At 42.3% G+C, this 24486-nt stretch overlaps 1 protein-coding gene across 5 annotated transcripts in view; it reads left to right on the top strand.

Moving 5' to 3' along the window:
• Window positions 1–24486, top strand: part of LOC121545161 (echinoderm microtubule-associated protein-like 1) — an 83576-nt gene that overhangs the window by 18958 nt on the left and 40132 nt on the right. For 3 of the 5 annotated variants that reach the window (XM_041855604.2, XM_045209224.1, XM_045209223.1), the window contains exons 2-7: window positions 12071–12253; window positions 13430–13489; window positions 16136–16268; window positions 19785–19916; window positions 20202–20230; window positions 23205–23231. In XM_041855604.2, the coding sequence (XP_041711538.2) occupies window positions 12071–12253; window positions 13430–13489; window positions 16136–16268; window positions 19785–19916; window positions 20202–20230; window positions 23205–23231 (564 nt within the window). The remainder of the gene's footprint in view (window positions 1–12070; window positions 12254–13429; window positions 13490–16135; window positions 16269–19784; window positions 19917–20201; window positions 20231–23204; window positions 23232–24486) is intronic. The other 2 variants (XM_045209225.1, XM_045209226.1) reach the window with 2 other exon arrangements.

The raw sequence follows: 24486 nt of genomic DNA, 5'->3' as shown, positions 1-24486 counted from the left end.
TAGCCGGCTACCACCCGGTACTCAACCCTGCACCTTAGAGACTTCTGCCCAATGTATAGTGCATTCAGAGAGTATTCAGACCCCTTGACTTCTAAAATTGATTAAACTGTTGATTTTCCTCATCACTCTACACACAATACCCCATAATACAAAGCAAACACTTTATTTTTTATTTTTTATAAACTGAAATATCACATTTAAATAAGTATTCAGACCCTTTACTCAGTACTTTGTTGAAGCACCTTTGGCAGTGATAACAGCCTCGAGTCTTCTTGGGTATGATGCTACAAGCTTGGCACACCTGCATTTGGGGAGTTTCTCCCATTCTTCTCTGCAGATCCTCTCAAGCTCTGTCAGGTTGGATGGGGAGTGTCGCTGCACAGCTATTTTCCGGATCAGGTTTAAGTCCGGGCTCTGGCTCTGGCTCAAAGACATTCAGAGACTTGTCCCGAAGCCACTCCTGCGTTTGTCTTGGCTGTGTGCTTAGGGTCGTTGTCTTGTTGGAAAGTGAACCTTCGCCCCAGTTCTTCAAAGCTGCAGAATTTTTTGGTACCCTTCCCCAGATCTGTGCCTCGACACAATTCTGTCTCTGAGCTGTAAGGACAATTCCTTCAACCTCATGGCTTGGTTTTTGCTCTGACATGCACTGTCGACTGTGGGACCTTATATAGACAGTGTGCCTTTCCAAAGCATGTCTAATCAATTGAATTTACCAGAGGTGGACTCCAAATTGTAGAAACGTCTCAAGGATGATCAATGGAAACAGGATGCACCTGAGCTCAATTTCGAGTCTAATACCAAACTACTTATTTAAAGATTTTCCAAAACATGCATCCTGTTTGCAATAAGGCACGAAATTAATACTGCAAAAAATGTGGCAAAGCAATTCAATTCTTGTCCTGAATACAAAGTGTTATGTTTGGGGCAAATCAAACACAACACATTACTGAGTACCACTCTCCATATTTTCAAGCATAGTGGTGGCTGTTGCATGTTAGGGGTATGCTTGTAATCGTTAAAGACTGGGGAGTTTTTCAGGATAAAAAATAAACTAGATCCTAGAGGAAAACCTGGTTCAATCTGCTTTCCACCAGACACTGGGAGCCAAATTCAACGTTCAGCAGGACAATAACCTAAAACACAAGGCCAAATATACACTGGAGTTGCTTACCAAGATGACACTGAATGTTCCTGAGTGGCCTTGTTACAGTTTTCACTTAAATCAGCTTGAAATTCTGTGGCAAGACTTGAAAATGGCTGTCAAGCAATGATCAACAACCAACTTGACAGAGCTTGAATAATTATTTTAATAATAATGTGCAAATATTGTACAATCCAGGTATGCAAAGCTCTTAGACTTACCCAGAAAGACTCACAGCTGTAATCGCTGCCTAAGGTGATTCTAATCTGTATTGACTCAGTGGTGTGAAGACTTATGTAAATTAGATATTTCTGTATTTCATTTTCAATAAATTAGCAAACATTTCTAAAAACATGTTTTCACTTTGTCATTATGGGGTATTGTTCGTAGAGGGGTGAGGAAAATCAACAACAATTTACTCCATTTTGAATTCAGGCTGTAACACAACAAATGTGGAATAAGTCAAGTGGTATGCATACTTTTTGAAGGCACTGTATGTACCGTAATTTTCTGACTATAAGCCGCGCCTTTTTTCCCATTTTTCGACCCTGCGGCTTATATAACGGTGCGGCTAATCTATGGATTTTTACAGCTAACGGCCACTAGAAGACCTCCTAAATCTATGGATTTTACAGGTTACAGTCCACCAACTTTAATTTTATGGGCTCTATGACCGGTCCGCGCCCCCCACCTTTAAGCGGCGGGCTCCAGCAGGAAAAGCTGGAGGCCGGAAAAGAGTGAGACAGGTAGCGCGCAAAACTAAAAGTGGAACCGAGAGTGGTACGAGAGACAGAACGAGAGACAGAATGAGAGCAAGACAGACAGACATTACGAGAGCGAGACAGTTTGTCTCTTTCCCGACAATCCCCTCTGTGCACGAACCCTTACATATGGTAATTAAACATTAAAACTCCTGCGGCTTATAGTCCAGTGCGGCTTATATATGTACACATCATTCAATATCATTCAATTTAGCTGCTGCGGCTTATACTCCGGTGCGCCTTATAGTGCGGAAAATACGGTATATGCATCTCTGGAATACATTTTAAGGCATTACATGCATTTTGCTTGACTGCACCTAAATATAAACAGTACCAGCACCCAAAATGAGTACCGCCACCTATTTCAGTCCAAGTCAAGCACTGATTTTAGCAAAGATGCAAATGTATGTACATGTACAATCACCCAACTGTTATTGTTGTCCCAGAGAACTAGAAGCTACAATGTCAGTTGAATTAAACAACACCTGCATCAATGAGAACACAAATCCAGCCCCTCAACCCCCCTTGAGCTTATAGGGATAACCAGTGAGCAAGATCAGCTCAGTATCCCCCTTCTTAATCCTCAGCCTGCAGTGTGGCCACTTGCTCTTTGACAGAAGCTTTGGAGAGGAACGCTTTTGTCTCCTGTTTTCCTCCTCTGGTCTTGTGCCACTGAGCCTGGTGGGGAAAGGAGGGTTGGGGTGTGTGTGTGTGTGCGGGGAGAGTGACTGTGTTTATGTGTGTGTGTGTGGAGGTGCACATATATATATTGTCATGTTTGTGGAAGTGTGGGGAATAGGAGTCTGCTGTGGTGTGTTCTGCCTCAGAGAGCACACATCTTTTGACTCCTCTGGCTGAGATTGGGGGATTAGCCTAATAGCCTATATACAGGAGCTTTAACAACAGTCCGCCCATCTCCACTGCACTTGCTACTGGTTCAGGTTTCTACTGGGTCCTTGTACAGACAGACAGAGCGGTTTGACAGAATGGGGGGAAGAGGGTGGACAACCTATTGTACTCCTGGCACTGTATTAAATATATGCACATGGAAGGTGCACTTTGCATGCTAATAGGGTTTCCTGGCTTTTGGCCTTTTGGCTTTAGCCGCTCTATGGGGGACTAGTGCCAAGATTAAGTGGTTCCAAGGACAGCCTGTCAGCCTCTCTTGGTTTTCATCAACAAACCGATTACTAGTTTGTCGTATCCCTTCAGCCAGACCTTTTAAACACCACACAATGCTTCCCTTATCTCTTTAATCTCTCCAGACGCACCAAGATCCATTCGTGAGGTGACCTAGCCTTGAGTTCCCGGCTTCCTCACATTCGTCTTGGGAGGTCAAAACCAACCGGTCTCTTATTAAACCCCCAAACCAGCAGGGTGGGGGAGGGGGTGTCGGCTAACGCTTTAACATGTTGACCACTGTTTGACCTGAGGAAGGATGTGGCAGATGTCAGGCGGATGCTTGGGTAGTCGTCCAAGGACATGTAGTGGGGTCCTAGGAGGGCAGTTGGCCCCTCGATCATCTAGAATCTATACCTCTCTCTCCCTGTTTTTCCTCCTTTCTTTCCTGCTTTCCTCTTTTACACAGGTCATCTCTGATCCACCCTGCACTATTTATATGCCCTAAGCCCCAGCAAAAGCCAGGGTGTTTTTCTGTACAGCTCATTGGTTAATACACCTCTGTCAGATGACCCACCACCTCTCAATTACTGCTGGGTTAGATTAGGTTGGATATTTTACCCCTACTACGTTTTTTATATTTTTTATATTCAACAAACACAAAGTGTTTGTGCCTAATTTGTAATGGGACCGGGCAGATACAGTGCATTCGGAAAATATTCTGACCCCTTGACTATTTTACATTTGAGAACAAGAGTGTTAAGTTAAACCTGCATTTTGGAACGCACTTTGTGCTAATCTACTGGGCTTTGCTTTCAGTGAAGCCAGGCCGCCAGATGGATTTTGTGTGGAAATGGTGTCTATTTTGTGACTCACTGGATCTGAGAGATGTGATAGTGTAAAACCCCTGCTGTATGTCAGTGCTTACAGTCCTGTTTTCTTAGGTCAATTTAGCTGTATTGGCCTCTCCAGCCTGCTAAAGGGAAATGCAATGAACATCCATCACACAGCTAGGACAGTAATATTTTCTCCCAGAGAGGCAACTGCCTAGAAATATGAGACAGGGTTAAGATATAATCTTATAAAGCAACACAGATGAGTCCTCTGTGGCAATTTAACTTGGATTTCCCTTGCAGTTCTCTTTCAGTTCTCATTCATTTATCGTTCATTTCTCATCTCAACCTCACCTCAGATGGTGGGAAATAAAATGACAAGCAAAGTGAGTCAGCGAGATGGTGAGCGCATGCAGCCTAACATGCAGAGCAGGTGTATTATTAATGAGGTTACACTTGAATACAAAGAGAGTCCCCTTCTGCTTTGATCCACAGCCCTTTTTTATGCCTGTCTCCTCTGCGCTATACCCTTGTCGGAGGCTGACAGAAGCTGGTGAAATGGATGGGGTGGGGGGTTTAAGGTGCTATGTTGTTGATCATTAATGGCCTCGGGGTCCGGCTCTTAAAGAAGCAGGTCGGTGGCCCTTGTCAACCGTCACAACATTGGTTATTTTTGGAGAAAAGTAATCAGGGTGAGGAATATAGAGGGAATGTAGAGGATGGTGATGGATGTGTTCTCTAGTGGACTCTGACACTTATTGGGACAGCATCTATCCTGAATGGATTGATATTGACACAGGCACTGAGGGTTAAGAGGACAGCCAGATAGATATAGCCCACTGGGCACAAACTGGTTGAATCAACGTTGTTTCAACTTAATTTGTCAACGTATTGTGACGTGGAATCTATGTGGAAAATAGATTGGATTTAAAAAAAGCTGTTTTGAGGGTGAAATTTCAACACAGGATTATGTCATCATGGTAACCAAATTTCAACATAGACAAAACTTTTATAAAATATGTTGAATTTGTACCTTGAAAACAACATCAGATCTTCAACGTTATGTTCACTATTAGAAGAAAAAAATCAATAGGCTAGGCAGCACCTCCTACTGGAGAATTGATCTATCTACAGCTACACTTTGGTCTCCCAGCCCTGTTTAGTTATGATATTTGTCACTGTAAATTACCAATGTGCTATCGTGAGAATGACTGTTGAGAGATCTCCACTTAAAAACTAAATTGATTCACTGTTGCTGTCGAAGACATTCTAAAGGGTACCCCGAGAGTCGATGTATGAGTGTCTGTTTAAGCTAGAGATATCAATTTTTGGGGGGCCCGCGTTACAGCCAGCTATATCGGTCTACTAATACAGGACTATTAAAGGCCGAGTGCATAACTTTTGTGAGTTTTTTTCTTCTAAATATATATATATATATATATGTTGTATTAATATTATTTAGATTTTTCAGGGGGTGCTGCAGCACCCTCAACACCTCTACTTCCTGCGGCTACGGCTACAGCGGTGTTTGTCAAACCAGGAGACATCCCGAAAATCGGTCTTCTCACGAAAATGTCTGTAGTGTCAGAACGGTTTGGCCTACAAACTAACATGACCCCTCTATGGAAAGATGAGACTCTCACGAACACTATGGTGTTATTTTGCTCTACGACCCCCACAAGCGTCATAGGACTTGTCGGATGTCGGTACCGCCGATCTGCCAATTTCTGTCTGTTGTGTCCGAACAGTTTCGACTACACACTAATATGACCCCACCATCGAAAGGTGAGACTCTCACAAAAACGTACATCTCGGTTGATTTGCTCTAGGATGCCTCTCAAGCTTCACAAGACTCGTCTGAAGGTAGCCCGGTACTAGTTTAAAAAAAATATGGAAGTATATACTGTATGGAAGTACTTCTGTGCCAAAAAAAGGGTTAAATATGGGTAACAATTTATAAAAATTATTTCCTGATCTTTCTTATATCTCTCAGATATAGGACAGACACTTCAAAACATACTTCCTTTTTATTTTAGTTTTGATTATCTGTTTTGCCATGCATGAATGTGTTATTCAATGCATTTCTGTGGTCTAATAGCAGTAAGGCCAAATTCAATGTTTCATCAAATAATCAAATAATATAATCATTTGGGATACTTACAGGGGTCCTCAAATTCAAAATCAAATAGCTAAATGATCCTTGGTATGAACATCTTAAAACAATTCCATATTTTAGCTTAGTCGAAACCCAGCCCCGGGCCCTTTGACCTCGTAACCCAGCCCCGGGCCCTACATTTACATAATTTAGCAAAATGAAATGTGACCATACTTTATCACTCATATATCATCAATGATGCTATTTAGGCCTACATAGCATTTGCAAAGTCATCAATATTGTTTCAATTCAACCCAGAATACAAAAAACATGTTTACAATACAATAGGCCTAGGGTTTGAAGCTCTGGTTGATTTAAAATGTATTGATTGGGCCTTCCGAGTGGCACAGCAGTCTGAGGCGTCACTACAGACCCGGGTTTGATCCTGGGCTGCATCACAACTGGCCGTGGTCGGGAGTCCCGTAGGGCGGTGAACAATTGGCCCAGTGTTGTCCGGGTTAGAGGAGGGTTTGGCCAGGGGTCTTTATTTCGCTCATCGCGCTCTAGCGACTCTTGTGATGGGTTGGGCGCCTGCAGTGGCACAAATGGAACTATCCAAGCAGAAGATAAATCTCCTTAAAATGTTGATATTTGGTTGCAATGACAACCAAACACAATTCAATATCACTTTCGAAATACAATAAATAGCCTATAAACTTGTCGACAAGTTAACAAATGATATATTGGATTCACGTCTCCAACTCAACCAAAAGTTAAAAAATGGGATTAAGCCAGTGATGCAGATGGAACTATCCAAGCAGTAGATACATCTCCTTTAAATGTTGATATTTGGTTGTGTTGTCAACCAAACACCATTCAATATTAATTTTGTAATACAGTAAAGTTAAGGCTATCGTACAAAATAATGTAACATTCAACCTTAAAATGAGTAACACATCCATGGCCGCATTGAGGTTACTGTAACTAAACATTTATTCTTATGTAGAGCGTGCATGTTCAAGATAGCATTCGTAGGTCATCGTAGGCCTGTGGATAATTGCTGTAATAATCTGTGTAGAATCTTGAACGGCATTGATCACTTGCACAATGTAATGTAATCTCAACTGCAATCCAGGTCATTTGGTTCTGCTATTAGATGAAGCATAGTGAGAGCATATTATTCTGTTGCATAAATAAACAAACTATCTGACATTGTATTCCCATTTGAACTTTGCTGTGCTTTTAAATGGTTGAAAGCGCAGTGATAGACATTTGGGTGAAAAATATCAAAATGTTTCCATTTGAATTTGGTTGTGCATTTAGATGGTTGAAAGCATAGTAATTGGAAATTCAACATATTTTTGGCTGTCTTTTTGAGGGGGTGAATAAAGGTTTTAATCTCATTGATCAACGTCTCAACCAAATATGACCCATTATCCACATTGAAATGATGTGGTGTGCCCAGTGGGAAGCCACTACACAAATGGCTTCCAGACAAAACAAGTGCAAGTGTTTTGTCTGGCTTAATTGAAAAACAAAACAAATGGAGTGTCTGTTGGTTTACTTAGACATTTTGTGCATTCTTTTTCTCAGGGCTGTCTGCTTAAAAACAAATTAACTACTTTGTAACTGTCCTTCTGATCCAGTGTTTCTCAACAAATAAAATTACCAGACCCAGGCACTGGCAAGCTATAGTCTTTCTAGTACCAGGAATTGACAAGCAATGGTCCTTCCTGCTTGGGGACAGCTTACATTACAAATATCACTTTAGAACTGCCTAAATCAGTGTCAGCTAACCTTCTCAGGAACTGGTCAGCATCATCACAGGGAACAGGATCGGTCCATGGGCTGGATATTGAAAAACAATTAATGTACTGTCATGAAGGAGCATCTTTCAGAGAAGAGAACACCATGAGGTACAGTTGAAGTCGGAAGTTTACATACACCTTAGCCAAATACATTTAAACTCAGTTTTTCACAATTCCTGACATTTAATCCTAGTAAAAAATCCCTGTCTTAGGTCAGTTAGGATCACCACTTTATTTTAAGAATGTGAAATGTCAGAATAATAGTAGAGAGAATTATTTATTTCAGCTTTTATTTCTTTCATCACATTCCCAGTGGGTCAGAAGTTTACATACACTCAATTAGTATTTGGTAGCATTGCCTTTAAATTGTTTAACTTGGGTCAAACGTTTCGGGTAGCCTTCCACAGCTTCCCACAATAAGTTGGTGAATTTTGGCCCATTCCTCCTGACAGAGCTGGTGTAACTGAGTCAGGTTTGTAGGCCTCCTTGCTCGCACATGCTTTTTCAGTTCTGCCCAAAAATCTTCTATAGGATTGAGGTCAGGGCTTTGTGATGGCCACTCCAATACCTTGACTTTGTTGTCCTTAAGCCATTTTGCCACAACTTTGGAAGTATGCTTGGGGTCATTGTCCATTTGGAAGACCCATTTGCGACCAAGCTTTAACTTCCTGACTGATGTCTTGAGATGTTGCTTCAATATATCCACATCATTTTCCTTCCTCATGATGCCATCTATTTTGTGAAGTGCACCAGTCCCTCCTGCAGCAAAGCACCCCCACAGCATGATGCTGCCACCCCCGTGCTTCACGGTTGGGATGGTGTTCTTCGGCTTGCAAGCGACCACCTTTTTCCTCCAAACATAATGATGGTCATTATGGCCAAACAGTTCTATTTTTGTTTCATCAGACCAGAGGACATTTCTCCAAAAAGTAAGATCTTTGTCCCCATGTGCAGTTGCAAAACGTAGTCTGGCTTTTTTATGACGGTTTTGGAGCAGTGGCTTCTTCCTTGCTGAGCTGCCTTTCAGGTTATGTCGATATAGGACTCGTTTTACTGTGGATATAGATACTTTTGTACATGTTTCCTCCAGCATCTTCACAAGGTCCTTTGCTGTTGTTCTGGGATTGATTTGCACTTTTTGCACCAAAGTACATTCATCTCTAGGAGACAGAACGTGTCTCCTTCCTGAGCGGTATGACGGCTGCGTGGTCCCATGGTGTTTATACTTGCGTACTATTGTTTGTACAGATGAACGTGGTACCTTCAGCCATTTGGAAATTGCTCCCAAGGATAAACCAGACTTGTGGACGTCTACAATATTTTTTCTGAGGTCTTGGCTGATTACTTTTGATTTTCCCATGATGTCAAGCAAAGAGGCACTGAGTGTGAGGGTAGACCTTGAAATACATCCACAGGTACACCTCCAATTTATTCAAATGATGTCAATTAGCCTATCAGAAGCTTCTAAAGCCATGACGTCATTTTCTGGAATTTTCCAAGCTGTTTAAAGGCACAGTCAACTTAGTGTGTGTAAACCTCTGACCCACTGGAATTGTGATACAGTGAAAAATAAGTGAAATAATCTGTAAACAATTGTTGGAAAAATTACTTGTGTCATGCACAAAATAGATGTCCTAACCGAATTGCCAAAACTATAGTTTGTTAACAAGAAATTTGTGGAGTGGTTGAAAAACGAGTTTTAATGACTCCAACCTAATTGAATGTAAACTTCAGACTTCAACTGTATATCACCAAGGTGTGTTTTACTCTGATTCCATTTGCTTACTTATTCTCTCTGTTATTGAGCAGCGTGTTGTGGGTATAAGGAATAGTCAATTCCAGTGAGAGCCTAGGTGACATGAGTGAGCGGTACAATCGGCTAACCAATCGCAGTGGTATCAGGGCAGTGACAGGCAGTCATTGTATCCATGCTCGTACCAAGCCCCAATCAGCTGCTAGCACTGAGACTAGGGCTTTGTACTCCTTAAAGAACATCGCTGTAGTAGCCGCTCTGGCTTTACAGCTTAATTTAAAGAAGGTCCATCAAATGAATTATTTATAACCTTAAAAAAAAGCCTTCACATTGGGTTAGGCGACCATTTGTTTGAGTACTGTATGTTTAAAGGCCCAGTAAGTAAGTAACTTCCTCTGTAAATATTTGCCATTGTGATTGATTCAGCTTGCAGAACATATCTAACCTAGCTACTCAGTGGATGACAGTAGTGCAGATCCAATTGAAATGGACAAGCCATGAAAGAAGACATTTAAATTTTTGTCATTTAGCAGACGCTTTTATCCAGAGCGACTTACAGTTTGTGTGTGCATACATTTTTCGTACTGGCCCCCCATGGGAATCTAACCCACAACCCTGGCGTTGCAAGCACCATGCTCTACCAACTGAGCTACAGGACGCTATACCAGCTTGATCTGGATGTTAATTCCCAGATCTATCTATCTACCCATGCAGTCAGGGTTTACTTCCATGACTAAAGGTATAGGCCTATCGCTAAAGGCTATCTGGCAGTATGGGCCAGCGTGAAGTGGTATTGCATTGAGAGGTTAAGCCTGGCCTATCTCTCCAATGGAGCATTAATCAAGAGTGTACAGTAATGGCTGTAATCATTACTATAGGGATGCCAAGTGAATTTAAAGTGAGGCGGCTAGAAACACGGGAGGGCTTTGGTTCAGTGCGGGGGGTGGGGGGGGGGACTGCTTGTGTGTGTGTGTGTGTGTGTGTACAGCAGAAGGGTTGGAGTATTTGGTCATTAGCAAGCCGCTCATTTAGATATATTTAGTCCAGATTTAAATTTTTCTACAATTTGCCTAAACGATTCAATTTATTTGTTGTGCAAAAACCATATGTATGACCGAACGTCTATCACTACACTGTCTACATGCTTAGCTGGTAATGTTGTCCTTAATGCATGCACCTATTCTATTTACCATTACATTACCAGCCATATTAGATTGAGACTGAGGTTTAACATGTTTCCATATTTTGTTTATTTATAAGAATCTATGCCTCTGTCTCGACTTAATTCAACACAGATTCAACCTCATAAAAACACTATTTTGATTGCCTTATTACCAGCTGCTTCCTCCCTCTGCATAATTCATGGGGCAGTTGTTATCAATCTCCAGGGGAACACAACACTGATTCCCATTAACATTTCATCCCACTGACTTCAAAGTCTCAGCAGAGCAGACCCCTGGACTAAGCCAATACATTGGACATGGTTACTGTGGCAGTGTTAAGCTCATTTGAACAGACAGATGGACGAACAGACAGACAAACGGGCCGGGAGGCTAATAGGCGGACTTACAGATGTACGGACATGTAGGTAGAAAGACAGACAGACATAACAGAGAGCTCATGAATAAAACTGTCTTGTACAAAAAGCCTTTGCCCATTGTGTTTGAGGAGCGGCAGCCGCTGGGTGGCTGGCTGGGTCTTTAATGGGGCCGTTGATTTGATGGACAGGGACAGTGAGGTGCATAATGGTATATTTGGCTCACCTTTAGCCTAGTAATGGCACCGCCACCACTGTTCTGTAGATTTGTCAAATCGAGACCTTGGAACTATAAGGTTCTATCTGACATTTTTTGGTCAAAAATGAGTTAGTCACATATAATTGATATTTCGATGGTTCTTCATATGTCTGTAAAGTTAGATCTTTGGAAAAGTACATTTTAAGTGAAAAAAATGAAAAACGAGAAAGTTATAAGGTTCTATCTGCAATCCAATCACAAGCCTGAACAAATACAGATGGACCAATCAGAACACGTCTTTGCCATCTCCCTCTAAGTATGGTCTAGGCTAGTCTAGTCAACAATAATGGCACACAATCTAAAAAACAACACTGTCAGACATCTTAAAGGAAATTATGTTGTCACGTCGTTGTTCAGTGATGTCAGCAATTCGTCTGATGATCATAATACATTTCTTAATGTATTTGATGTGTTCTGACTCGATCTTGGTAAAATAATGTGAAAACTTTGATGCTCAATATCTCAGAACTATGATTTGCGCATATAGAACCTTATAGTCCCAAGGTCACGAAATGCTAATGTTCCATGGATGGTGCACAAATTTATTAATCAAAATCCTCCAAGGACACAGAGAGAAAGCCATAATCAATATGTCTACGGAAACTACTGCAAATTGTACATATTGCAACAACACTGTAGGTGTTCCACATCCATTGAGCCTGTGAGATACATGTGAGCTCAGGCGAGATCACCAATGCATTTGTGTGTGTGTTCAGCCCATGATATGTGTGCATAGCCCATATTAAGTATGTCTTTCTCCCCAGATGACAGTGCGTCGGCAGCCAGCAGCATGGAGGTCATGGACCGCATTGCCTCCCTGGAGCAGCGTGTCCAGATGCAGGAGGACGAGATCCAGCTGCTCAAGTCAGCGCTGGCTGACGTGGTGCGCCGCCTCAACATCTCTGAGGAGCAAAACGCCATGACCAACAGGAGGGGACCCACTAAAGGTAACTGACGTGTCACACAAAAAGGCACGGGCAGAGACACACAGGTACACACACACATCCCAGGGAGGTTTTATTAACGTTCTGTGAATGGCAGATATAGGTTATTTTAAGGTATTTAAATAACGTTCTGAGAATGTTTCAATAAAACACTGCTGGCTTAGGTTAACTGTTTTGAATTCAAAGCACAGATAGGACACATGGAAATTCATTTACTAAGGCATTCATCATGCAAACACATTCCTTTTTTGTTGTGGCACAGCATCAGTGAGACTCAAACCTATGATCTTCTGTTCTCTATCCATGGAATTAGTCCACTGCGCCACCAGGATGGAGCTAGCATGCCATGTTTTTTTTTTACTCATACAAAGCTGTTCATTTTAGTCTATTCAAACAGACCCCATTTCAAAAGAAACAAGCGCTCATTAAGATCAGGTGTGGCCAAATAGTTGGTGTGGCCAACACACCTGAACACACTTAACAAGATAGAGAATAGAGAGAGTTTTGTTGACGCTTTAAAAAAATTAATGTTTTTAAATAACATTCTTAGAACGTTCTTTAAACGTTACTAATGTTTTCTTATGGGTTTTTATGGAATGTTTTCTTAGTGTTCTGATAACATGACTTTAAACAGAACCACGAGAAAACCTGCACAAAACGTTCTGCTGAAGTACTGAACCTCCCACAGAAGAACGTTGTTTCGTAACGTTCTCTGAACTATTTGAGAACATTCCCAATGTCAAACCAGTTGGAGAACGCTCATAGGATATTACCAAAAATGTAATTAAATGTAACCATGTTTGAACTTTTAGGAAAAGTTCTGTTAAAGTAATGAAATACCAAGAAAATATGTTTTTTTGTCAAGTTCCTTAAATGTGCTGAGAATGTTCCAAAGCCAAGCAACTATCCTGCACCATTCCCAGAACGTTGTGGGAAGGTTGTATGTGAAATAAACATATGGTTCTCAGAACGTTATGTGCTAGCTGGGATAGAACTTATGGATCTCACACACACACACACACACACACACACACACACGTAAACTTTTGTTTCCCTCCCATTCCAGACCCATCTTCTCCTATTGTGTTTCTCCATCTATCTATATCTCACTGTTTACGCTACTTTCATCTTCCTGTCATCCTTTCCTGGACTCTGTTGTCGTGGTATGTGTATGTACAGCTGTAGACCCAGCTTTGATGAAAAGGTCCCCCTCGTCAGACAGCAATGGTGGAAAGCCAGGTAGGCTCTGTCCCTTCTAACATGGCCTGCCAGGTAGGCTCTGTCCCTTCTAACATGGCCTGCCAGGTAGGCTATGTCCCTTGTATCATGGCCTGCTTTGTGCAACTCTACAGAGCGCTACTGTGTCTTCAGTATGATGTACATTTTATGACAAAAGTCCGTAGTCTCTATGACAAAAGGGAGTAGGGATGTCCTAAAATGTACATTGTACTACTGTGCACTAGTGTCTACTGACTTAGCACTAGTGTCCACTGAGTCTACTGACACTGAGCACAGTAAAGGACATTCTGATGTTGTTGCACTAGACTGCATGCCACACAAGTCCCCCTAACTCAGAGTGGATGAGAGGTGGTATGCTGTGGAAAAACTTGCATGGTTTTTCCTTAATTCTAGCATGTCCTGACACCCACACTAAATATCACATTATGTGGCTACAATTCACAGACAAACTTTGAGATGCTAGTTACTTGCATATTTTGGCTGTACCTTAGTGAGATACAGGATAAGTCATCGCTCCTCTGCTCTACACAGAGGCGAGCCATGGCACTTCAAAAACAGTAGTTCGTTTGAAATACACACTCCCCACTCTCTCTCTCACTCTCTGCCTGGTGCCCCTGTTTGATCTAATTCTGCTGTATCGCACACACACCACACACACACACACACACACACACACACACACACACACACACACACACACACACACACCACACACACACACACACACACACGCCAGCCGGGCAAAGCAAGCATAACAAACCCCAGCAGCTTATCTGCAGTGATAAATATTTCAAAGCCACTGTTCTGCCGTCCATACAAATACAGGCCTTGCTACCCTTATCAGTGCTGTTAGCAATTATGCTGAGGAGGTAAAGTGGGCCCCTAATGGCGTTAGAATAGAGCGCAGGGAGTCACTCGAGGTGTGAGTGAAGGTCTAGCAGTGTGACTGCACATATAGAGGCATGTGTCTATTGAACTGTTGTTTCAATGAATCTCAAATAAAATTTTATTTTAAATCAAATAAAATTGTATTTGTCACATGCTTCGTAAAAACAACAGGGGTAGACTAACAGGGAAATGCTTCCTTCAGGGCCCTTCCCAACAATGCAGAGAGAAAAGAAAGAGAAATAGTAGAAAAAGAATAACACAACGAATAAATGGTTCCAGACTTGGTGTATCGGTACCACTTGAACAGTCTATGACCTGGGTGGCTGGAGTCTTAAAAAAATGTTTAGGGCCTTCCTCTGACACAGCCTGGTATAGAGGTCCTGGATGACAGGGAGCTCGGTCCCAGTGAAGTACTGGGCCGTACGCACTAGCCTCTGTAGCGCCTTGCGGTCAGATGCCAAGCAGTTGCCATACCAAGCGGTGATGCAGCCAGTCAAGATGGTCTCAATGGTGCAGCTGTATAACTTTTTGAGGAGTCGAGGGCCCATGCCAAATCTTTTCAGCCTCCTGAGTGGGAAGAGGCGGTGTCGTGCCCTCTTCACGACTGTGTTGCTGTGTGTAGACTATGATAATTCCATAGTGATGTGGACACTGAGGAACTTGAAGCTCTCGACCTGCTCCACTACAGCCCCGTTGATGTGGATGGGGGCGTGCTTGGCCCTCCATTTCCTTTAGTCCACGATCAGCTCCTTTGTCTTGCTGACATTGAGGGAGAGATTGTTGTCCTGGCACCACACTGCCAGGTCTCTGACCTCCTCCCTATAGGCTGTCTCATCGTCGTCGGTGATCAGGCCTACCACCGTCGTGTGGTCGGCAAACTTAATGATGGTGTTGGAGTCATGTGCGGCCATGCAGTATTGGGTGAACAGGGAGTACAGGAGGGGACTAAGCACGCACCCCTGAGGGGCCCTTTTTTTGAGGGTCAGTGTGGCGGCCGTCAGGAAGTCCAGGAACCATTTGCAGAGGCAGGTGTTTTTTCCTAGGGTCTTTAGTTTAGTGTTGAGCTTGGAGGGCACTATGGTGTTGAACGCTGAGCTGCAGTCAATGAACAGAATTCTCACATAGGTGTTCCTTTTGTCCAGATGGGAAAGGGCAGTGTGGAGTGTAATAGAGATTGCGTTATCTGTGGATCTGTTGGGACGGTTTGCGAATTGGAGTAGGTCCAGGGTGTTTGGGATGTTGGTGTTGATGTGAGCCAGCCTTTCAAAGAATTTCATGGCTACAAATGTGAGTGCTACGGGGTGAGAGTCATTTAGACAGGTTACCTTGGCATTCTTGGGCACAGGGACAATGGTGGTTTGCTTCTCCTTTAAAGATTATAGAGAGCATCTGAAGCTTAATGTAAGTGTATTGTGTGTGTGCTTCCATGTGCTCTATATCTTGATTGTATTCAACCTTTCCTAGTATTTATTTTACAGGTACATCATTGTCCCATCTCATAATTACACTTCACACCTACAGTAAATAGAGTTGTAAAATGTTGGAAACTTTTCCAAAGTTCCCAGGTTTTTCAGAAAAACCCAGGATTTCAGAAAAACCCAAGAACTTTGGGAACGTTTCTAGCATTTTGCAGCCCTATATCTGAATTTGAAAATTCCCAATAGCGGACCATCATGAAAAGTGTATTTTCTGCATGTTGCAGCTAGTTCAATGCAAAGCACCACTCACCCTGTGGTACTGTGTGTGTTTGTCTTACAGCTAGACCCATGATGGCTGCCCTGCCTCTAAGGCACACTGTCAACAACTGCACTGTCTTGCCAAAGAAAAGCTGCGGCACGCTACCATCCCCCACCGGCTCCAGGAAGGATGCTGCTGCACCAGCAACCAAGAGGTAAACACAGCTCAAATCCTCCCCATTACCTTCCCTTACGAAAAAAGATTGCAGTCAGAGAGCAGTATAACTCCAGTACACTGCAGTATAACTACAGTATGCTGCAAATACTGCGTCCAAAATAACACTTTTTTACTACAGTAATTTTGCAGTGTAACTGCAGTTACAGTGCAGTATAACTGCAGTTTAGCTGCAGTACGCTGCAGTTATTCTGCAATTACTATGTCCAAAATACCACAGTCGACTGTAGTTACTGCACTTTCACTGCAGTTTCAAAACTGCTATCTTTTTTTGTAAGGGTTATGGTAGGCCTAAGGCCAGGAGTTTTCCTGACCACGTGACCTGACATAGGGCCAGTTTATGAGATATCTCTCAACAGTATTTTTTTTGTTCTGCGTAAAACCAACTCTGTTTTAGTTTTCGCTTATTGAACCTAGGGGCTTTATAAAACAGTAATGACTGTGTGTTCCAGATAACCAGATTTTGGGCATTCATATTTTAATGTTGTCAGAGTAAATTGTACCCTAAAGCTCAAGTGCACACTATTTAAATACACATTTCTACCTCACCTAAAAATTCACACAACATAGGAAATCATTGCACCTTTGGTGTGTTTATTTTACTAGTCCACACAAAGTCAACAGATTATTTTACTCCTGCAAACACACACTGTGTGTCTTTCATTGTATTACTACTATCTCCTCTGTGGCCTGTCTGCCTGTGCTCATTTTCCCCTCGCGTAAATTTCCCCTCCTCCTAAGGGAGAGCCATTGACATTTTACATGTATAATAAAGGTACAGTGCTGTCACAGGCGTCCCCATTTACACTGCGGTGGTATTCAGAGTCTGGGCATTGATTTACTGATTTGGGCTGACTGGGACCAAGGGAGTGCAGGTAATCAATCACAATTGGCTATTGGGAACAATAGGCACTCCTCCAATGATGGTAATGCCTGGAGTCTAATTATCATAATCCAGGTCTGAGGAATGGATGGTGTATGGATGGGACTATAGAGTAAATAGGTACGAAGGGGAGGAGAGGGAGGGTGGGAGGGAGTTCCTAACATGGATGCCCTATAGGTGAACCTTCTCCAGACTGAAGCAATAGATATAGAGTGATATGGAGCGGACCAAGCTAGACTCGGTAACACACTAAGGCACAGGGGAAATGTCAAGGGTCTGTTGTGTATTAATAGGACTAGAAGTGTAAATGGTTTGTCCATGCATGGGAGATAACAATGAATCCCTGGTCGTGTGCACATAGAGGCCACATTGATTCGGCCTCCATAAGATCTTGACCCCTGAACTTTAACACTTTGCACAAAGGATAGCTCACCCGCCCATACTTCCTAACTCAGTGTTATTTTAGGATGAGAAGGACGGAAGTCTGCAGGAAGCTGAATTGTTTACATTGGACACTATTATTTGTATTTGCGCTGTGTGCTGATGTTTCCACAAGAGATCCCTTCATACAGGTACACACACGCATATACTCATATTTGATCATAGACATACGGCATGTATTCCTATTCATCACAAATACATGTTTTCACCATACCTCCACTCATGCCAGCTGATCTCTATCTCATTTAAATGGCACTTTTGCAGTCTCAACCACAGCTCTGTTCTGTAAAGGTCATCTCTATCAAACTGACAATTTGGTCCATTACCAGACATGAGACATCCTCTTTGAACAAACTAGTATTGTCAGTTTGTATCCAATAGCCACAATACTGAACTTGATTCAAATGGATGCAAATGTTATAGTCATATACTGTATCTACACCTTAATTCTCTTAAAAATCACAGAGCGTGATACTGTACATCACCTGTCTTTTTTGTCTTATCACAATTCACTGTCTCCTTTCCCACTTCCTGTTTCCCTGTTTCCCTTCTCGGTCATGCATGCCCCCTGTCTGTCCAGTCTGTCTGGAATACCCCCCAGACTTATCTACATCACTTCTCCTCGCAGGTGAGAGGGTGGCCAAACTGTGAAGCCATCACTATCCTCAAACCTCATAATGTTACCTCAATCGATCCACGAGTCATTGAATTAACAGATCATTTCTATGAACAATGAATAACAACATTCATCACAAAAACATCTCTCTCCCTGGAAAGCTGTGGCAATTGATATTGTTACTGAGTGGACTACCCTGGTTAAATATTGATTGTTGTTCATTGTTGGGTTTAGAGCTTGGAAGAAAGGCATTTCACTGTACTTGTCCATGTGACATCAAAACTTGAAACTTGAAACCTGAAACTTAAATGAAATGAATGAATGAATCTCTCTCTCTCTCTCTGTCTTTTTCTCTCTATCTTTCTCTGTGTGTGTGTGGTGGGAATTAGATCAACTACAGAAGGTGCTGCTCCCATGCCAACCTAAGTTGGCAAAGAGACCAAAGATTTCAATAAATCCCCCATGGCCTAATTAACTCCATTCCTAATCGAGGTATGCCTGCTGCCTGGCATACATCAACTAACAAAGGTCCCCTCACACACACAAGCACGCACGCACGAACACACACATACACAAAGATACACATGCTGGACCCTGTTCCAGGGGGATAACATCAGCCGCCAACGGGAGGATTGAATGGACTTTGGTCTCGCAGGCCGGATTAGACTTGAGCCTGGTAGCCATTCCAGCCAATGAACTGCTGATGGGGCCGTTCCTTTGTGAAGGCATTTTTTAATGGGCTTCTTTTTGACATGTTTCAACCATCTCCTCTTATACCATCACAAATGTGACCTTGAATGAATCACAGGGGAGAGAGAGGGAAAAGTCTCTCTCTGTCATGGATCAGTAATCGGGTTTCCTGGTATAGGGCCTTCTTTGGTGTATTATGACGGTCTGTACTTACAGTGTCATATGAGGACTTGTAGTAGATATGGTATTCATAGGTTGCTGGTATGGTCCTTGCTTGACCTTGCCACCACTCTCAAAATCAAGTTTGAAGTCTTTGATATTTCCGATGATAGATTAAAGTTATTATAAGGATTTGCAACTGAAAAATCTCTGAGGGGATACAACACTTGGGCTCCCGAGTGGCGCAGCGGTCTAAGGCACTGCATCTCAGTGCTTGAGGCGTCACTACAGACCCCCTGGTTCGAATCCAGGCTGTATCACAACCAGCCGTGGTTGGGAGTCCCATAGGGCGGCACACAATTGGCCCAGCGTCGTCCGGGTTTGGCCGGTGTAGGCGGTCATTGTAAATAAGAATTTGTTCTTAACTGACTTGCCTAGTTAAATAAAGGTACAAAATAATAACAATAACAGCCTATTTTAACACTATTCCCCAGACAATTAATGCTATGCTTCTTTCTTTCACCATTAAGTAATTGTATCATCCATTTTACTGTCTCTCCCCCAGAGAGAGAAATCTTGGGTACTTATTTTAAGACATTTCAAGTAACAAATCTTAATTCCTTAGACAATTTATTTTAAGCACCTCTATTTATTCAAAATGCACCATCAGGTAGATTTATCATCCATTTTACCATCTCTTCCTCCAGCACTGTGAGGAGAACCAACTCCAACGAAACGATGGGTACACTGACACGTAAAGACAGCGCCGACTCCAAGAGCAACCGCACCCGCACCGGCTCTTCCGGGAGTAACTCCAGTGGCAAGAGAGCCAGTGAAAGGTACAGCCAGCCTAACAACAATAACTCATCCTCCACAGCCAGACCTGGGTAGTGTTCAGAAGGGCACACCGTAGCAAAATGTTTAAAAACAGAAAACGAAAACAAGCATTTCTTATTGGAAACCTACCGGTTATAGTCAGTTTCATAAAGTTTCACCCTACTGCACATGACCCTGGGATCAAGTAGTGTTTGTTTTCTTTCAAATACTTTATCTGCACTTGATTAAACCTATCTGGCGCAATGCCTGGTTCAGTGTTGACCTTTTTGTTTTTACTCACCCTGCAGCAAACTTAAGGAGCCTGTTTTCAATGCAGGTAAGAGCCAACTATATACTTATCAGTGATGCCATGCACTCAGTGGCTCCCTGTAAGTTAGAGATTTAAAGCTTTTGAGACACATACCATAACATAACCCTGGAAAATGTCCTTGCTTTTGTTTTGCATAATCTAGAGACATATGATAGCTGTTATCAACTGACCATTTGAGCCATTGTTCGATTAAATGGTTGGATTCATACAATTTGTCAGCATTGTTTGTCAGACGTGCAAAATAAATGCAAGGTATGTTATAGGTTAAAGCCAGGTTAAAGCCAGGGCCTGCATCCCAGCAGGCAAAATTGGTTGCAAGATGTCAAAGTGTCATCATTTTGGTTATAATGATGTGATAATGACATAATTTAAACCACTTTTGCCCACTTGGTCAGTTCCCAGCTCACAGAGTACCACTCAAGGATGTTCCGTGATGTGCTGTGATGTACAGGGGTGACGTTTGTGCTGTAACGTGTTGAAAATGTTCATCCTTCAACCAATAATCATCCAACCCTCCATAACCACTTCCATCCTCCCATAAGTTCTTATTAAGCATTTCAACCTCCATTGTCATCTATGATTAGCTTTTTCCTTTCCTTACCAGGAGTCATGCACATGTACAGTGAGGGAAAAAAGTATTTGATCCCCTGCTGATTTTGTACGTTTGCCCACTGACAAAGACATGATCAGTCTATAATTTGAATGGTAGGTTTATTTGAACAGTGAGAGACAGAATCACAACAAAAAAAAACAGAAAAACGCATGTCAAAAATTTTATAAATTGATTTGCATTTTAATGAGGGAAATAAGTATTTGACCCCCTCTCAATCAGAAAGATCTCTGGCTCCCAGGTGTCTGTTATACAGGTAACGAGCTGAGAAAGGGAGTGCTCCTAATCTCAGCTTGTTACCTGTATAAAAGACACCTGTCCACAGAAGCAATCAATCAATCAGATTCCAAACTATCCTCCATGGCCAAGACCAAAGAGCTCTCCAAGGATGTCAGGGACAAGATTGTAGACCTACACAAGGCTGGAATGGGCTACAAGACCATCGCCAAGCAGCTTGGTGAGAAGGTGACAACAGTTGGTGCGATTATTCGCAAATGGAAGAAACACAAAATAACTGTCAATCTCCCTCGGCCTGGGGCTCCATGCAAGATCTCACCTCGTGGAGTTGCAATGATCATGAGAACGGTGTGGAATCAGCCCAGAACTACACGGGAGGATCTTGTCAATGATCTCAAGGCAGCTGGGACCATAGTCACCAAGAAAACAATTGGTAACACACTACGCCGTAAAGGACTGAAATCCTGCAGCGCCCGCAAGGTCCCCCTGCTCAAGAACGCACATATACAGGCCCGTCTGAAGTTTGCCAATGAACATCTGAATGATTCAGAGTAGAACTGGGTGAAAGTGTTGTGGTCAGATGAGACCAAAATCGAGCTCTTTGCCATCAACTCAACTCGCCGTGTTTGGAGGAGGAGGAATGCTGCCTATGACCCCAAGAACACCATCCCCACCGTCAAACATGGAGGTGGAAACATTATGCTTTGGGTGTGTTTTTCTGCTAAGGGGACAGGACAACTTCACCGCATCAAAGGGACGATGGACGGGCCATGTACCTTCAAATCTTGGGTGAGAACCTCCTTCCCTCAGCCAGGGCATTGAAAATTGGTCGTGGATGGGTATTCCAGCATGACAATGACCCAAAACACACGGCCAAGGAAACAAAGGAGTGGCTCCAGAAGAAGCACTTTAAGGTCCTGGAGTGGCCTAGCCAGTCTCCAGACCTTAATCCCATAGAAAATCTGTGGAGGGAGCTGAAGGTTTGAGTTGCCAAATGTCATCCTCGAAACCTTAATGACTTGGAGAACATCTGCAAAGAGGAGTGGGACAAAATCCCTCCTGAGATGTGTGCAAACCTGGTGGCCAACTACAAGAAACGTCTGACCTCTGTGATTGCCAACAAGGGTTTTGCCACCATGTACTAAGTAATGTTTTGCAGAGGGGTCAAATACTTATTTCCCTCATTAAAATGCAAATCAATTTTTAAAAAATTGTACATGCATTTTTTTGATTTTTTTTTTGTTTCATATTCTGTCTCTCACTGTTCAAATAAACCTACCATTAAAATTATAGACTGATCATGTCTTTGTCAGTGGGCAAACGTACAAAATCAGCAGGGGATCAAATACTTTTTTCCCTCACTGTACTATTAATTTATTTTACTGTATGAGTTTGTATACAGCAGCAGTAACAGTAAACACCATGAGATAAGATTAATTGTGATGAGAAAGAAGCATCTCCAGAATGGTATTGATTGCTGGGTTAATTAGACTCCAGTAACCCATTAGGCTGATTTAGCTGGTGTGACTGATTAGACATACCAGCTATTGAGATGATACCTAAATAGTCCCAATGGACACCGTCCCTTCATGTAATATGTGAAATTGTTTACTGTTTTTTAGAATCTCTCTATAGCCCATCATAAGCTAATCTTCCAATAATCCTTAAAGAAATAAACAAGTGACACAAACAGTACATGCTTAGCCTATGTGAAATCATTGGCTGCTCCTGTTCTGACTTGTAGATCAGAAAGATAGATAGATAGATAGATAGATAGATAGATAGATAGATAGATAGATAGATAGATAGATAGATAGATAGATAGATAGATAGATAGATAGATAGATAGATAGATAGATAGATAGATAGATAGATAGATAGATAGATAGATAGATAGATAGATAGATAGATAGATAGATAGATAGATAGATAGATAGATAGATAGATAGATAGATAGATAGATAGATAGATAGATAGAAAAAAAGGTCTTAAGCACAAAAGCCTACGTGTTGCCAAGAAGAGGCGCTTGCATAAAATGGAGGCACAAAAGTCACAATGATGAGTAAGTCCAAGTCAGGAGCCCATGCAAAACCTCACATGGTCCTTCTGTCCCCTTCTCTGTGAACTCACAAGGGATGCGACGAGTGACACACTGCAAAGGTAGGCCTTGGTCCTCAAGCCCCCTTACCTTAGCAGCTCTCTGGACATTGTGTTCTCCTAAGGCCTTAGAAGAAAGAGTTAATATATACATAAATGAGCCATATGTGGCATGGAGGGGTTTTAGCCAACAGACTACCCCACCATCATGGGAATTGCGCCCAAGGATATAGTCTGGTAGCTAAAATCTCGCCATGCCACAATTTGGCGTAGTCGGACAGATATTACATTGCACATATCTGATGCTATTAGAGTTAGACTACCAGCTATTGTTCTTGTCTCATGCGAGAACGTGTAGTATAGGCTACTGACTCAGAATCCTTTTGCCTTAATGATTCATAGGCCCAATTCACAGAGAGCTGCCCCATGGTAGGGGTGGGGTTGAGTTGACAGTGAGTGTGATAGTATCCCTCCCCAATATGTCAGCCAACAGTGGACCAATAAACACTCTCTAACACACTGAGAGTTTGAACTGTGTGTGGTTGATTGCAGTGATTGCAGTGCTGCTGTTACACTAGCTGTTAACTGTAGTGTGGAATTGCCACTTTCTAGATGTGTTTGCTCACAGCCACACAGCGCTCTTTTGTCCTTGTCACCATAGAAACCCCACCAAATATTTCCTGCAGTGAACACTGATCTTCTAAGAGTCCCCGTTTCAGAGCACAACAAGCCGATTTTCTTGTGCTTGTATCCTCAAAAGGGCTGTTTGCATTACAAGCCGATGCAAAGTCTTTACTTTATAATATTTGAAATCTTTTTGGAGTTGCTTTAGCCTTCTCTTGCCTTCTCTTGTTTTTGATGCACAGCTTGTTGCTAATTTCCATAAGCTTGGCTAAAGAGAGATGAATTGAGAAAGAGACATGTTTGGAAGCAGACTGTTGTGAAACTCATGGTCCTTTAGCCAGATTCAAGGCTGTCATCTTCGACAGTGGAAAAATAAATACATCGGAAAAACCAAACAAAAAGAAAAGGCAGGTCCATAGTAAATGCTGGGTCAAGTGAAGTGAACATATTTAAATAATACATTCATGTTATTCACTTTGATGCCAGCAAAAGTAGACCAAAAAGAGCTGCTTTATTATGTCAGATTTATCATAGACATTAGTTATAGGTTGAGCTACTGATGCACTCTTTTAGTAAAAGTCTCAAACTTGACTTGAGCCCCAGTACTTTAGCCCACCTGTGGTTGTTACCCAGTAGATACCGTAGCTTGTCTTGTACCAGTCCGATGTTTTGTGGTCGTCCATTGTAGCATAGC

The sequence above is a fragment of the Coregonus clupeaformis genome, chromosome 29 (genome assembly GCF_020615455.1).
Source record: "Coregonus clupeaformis isolate EN_2021a chromosome 29, ASM2061545v1, whole genome shotgun sequence".
Classification (NCBI taxonomy): Eukaryota; Metazoa; Chordata; class Actinopteri; order Salmoniformes; family Salmonidae; genus Coregonus; species Coregonus clupeaformis.
The sequence above is the reverse complement of the archived record's forward strand: the minus strand, read 5'-3'. Positions and strand labels throughout refer to the sequence as shown.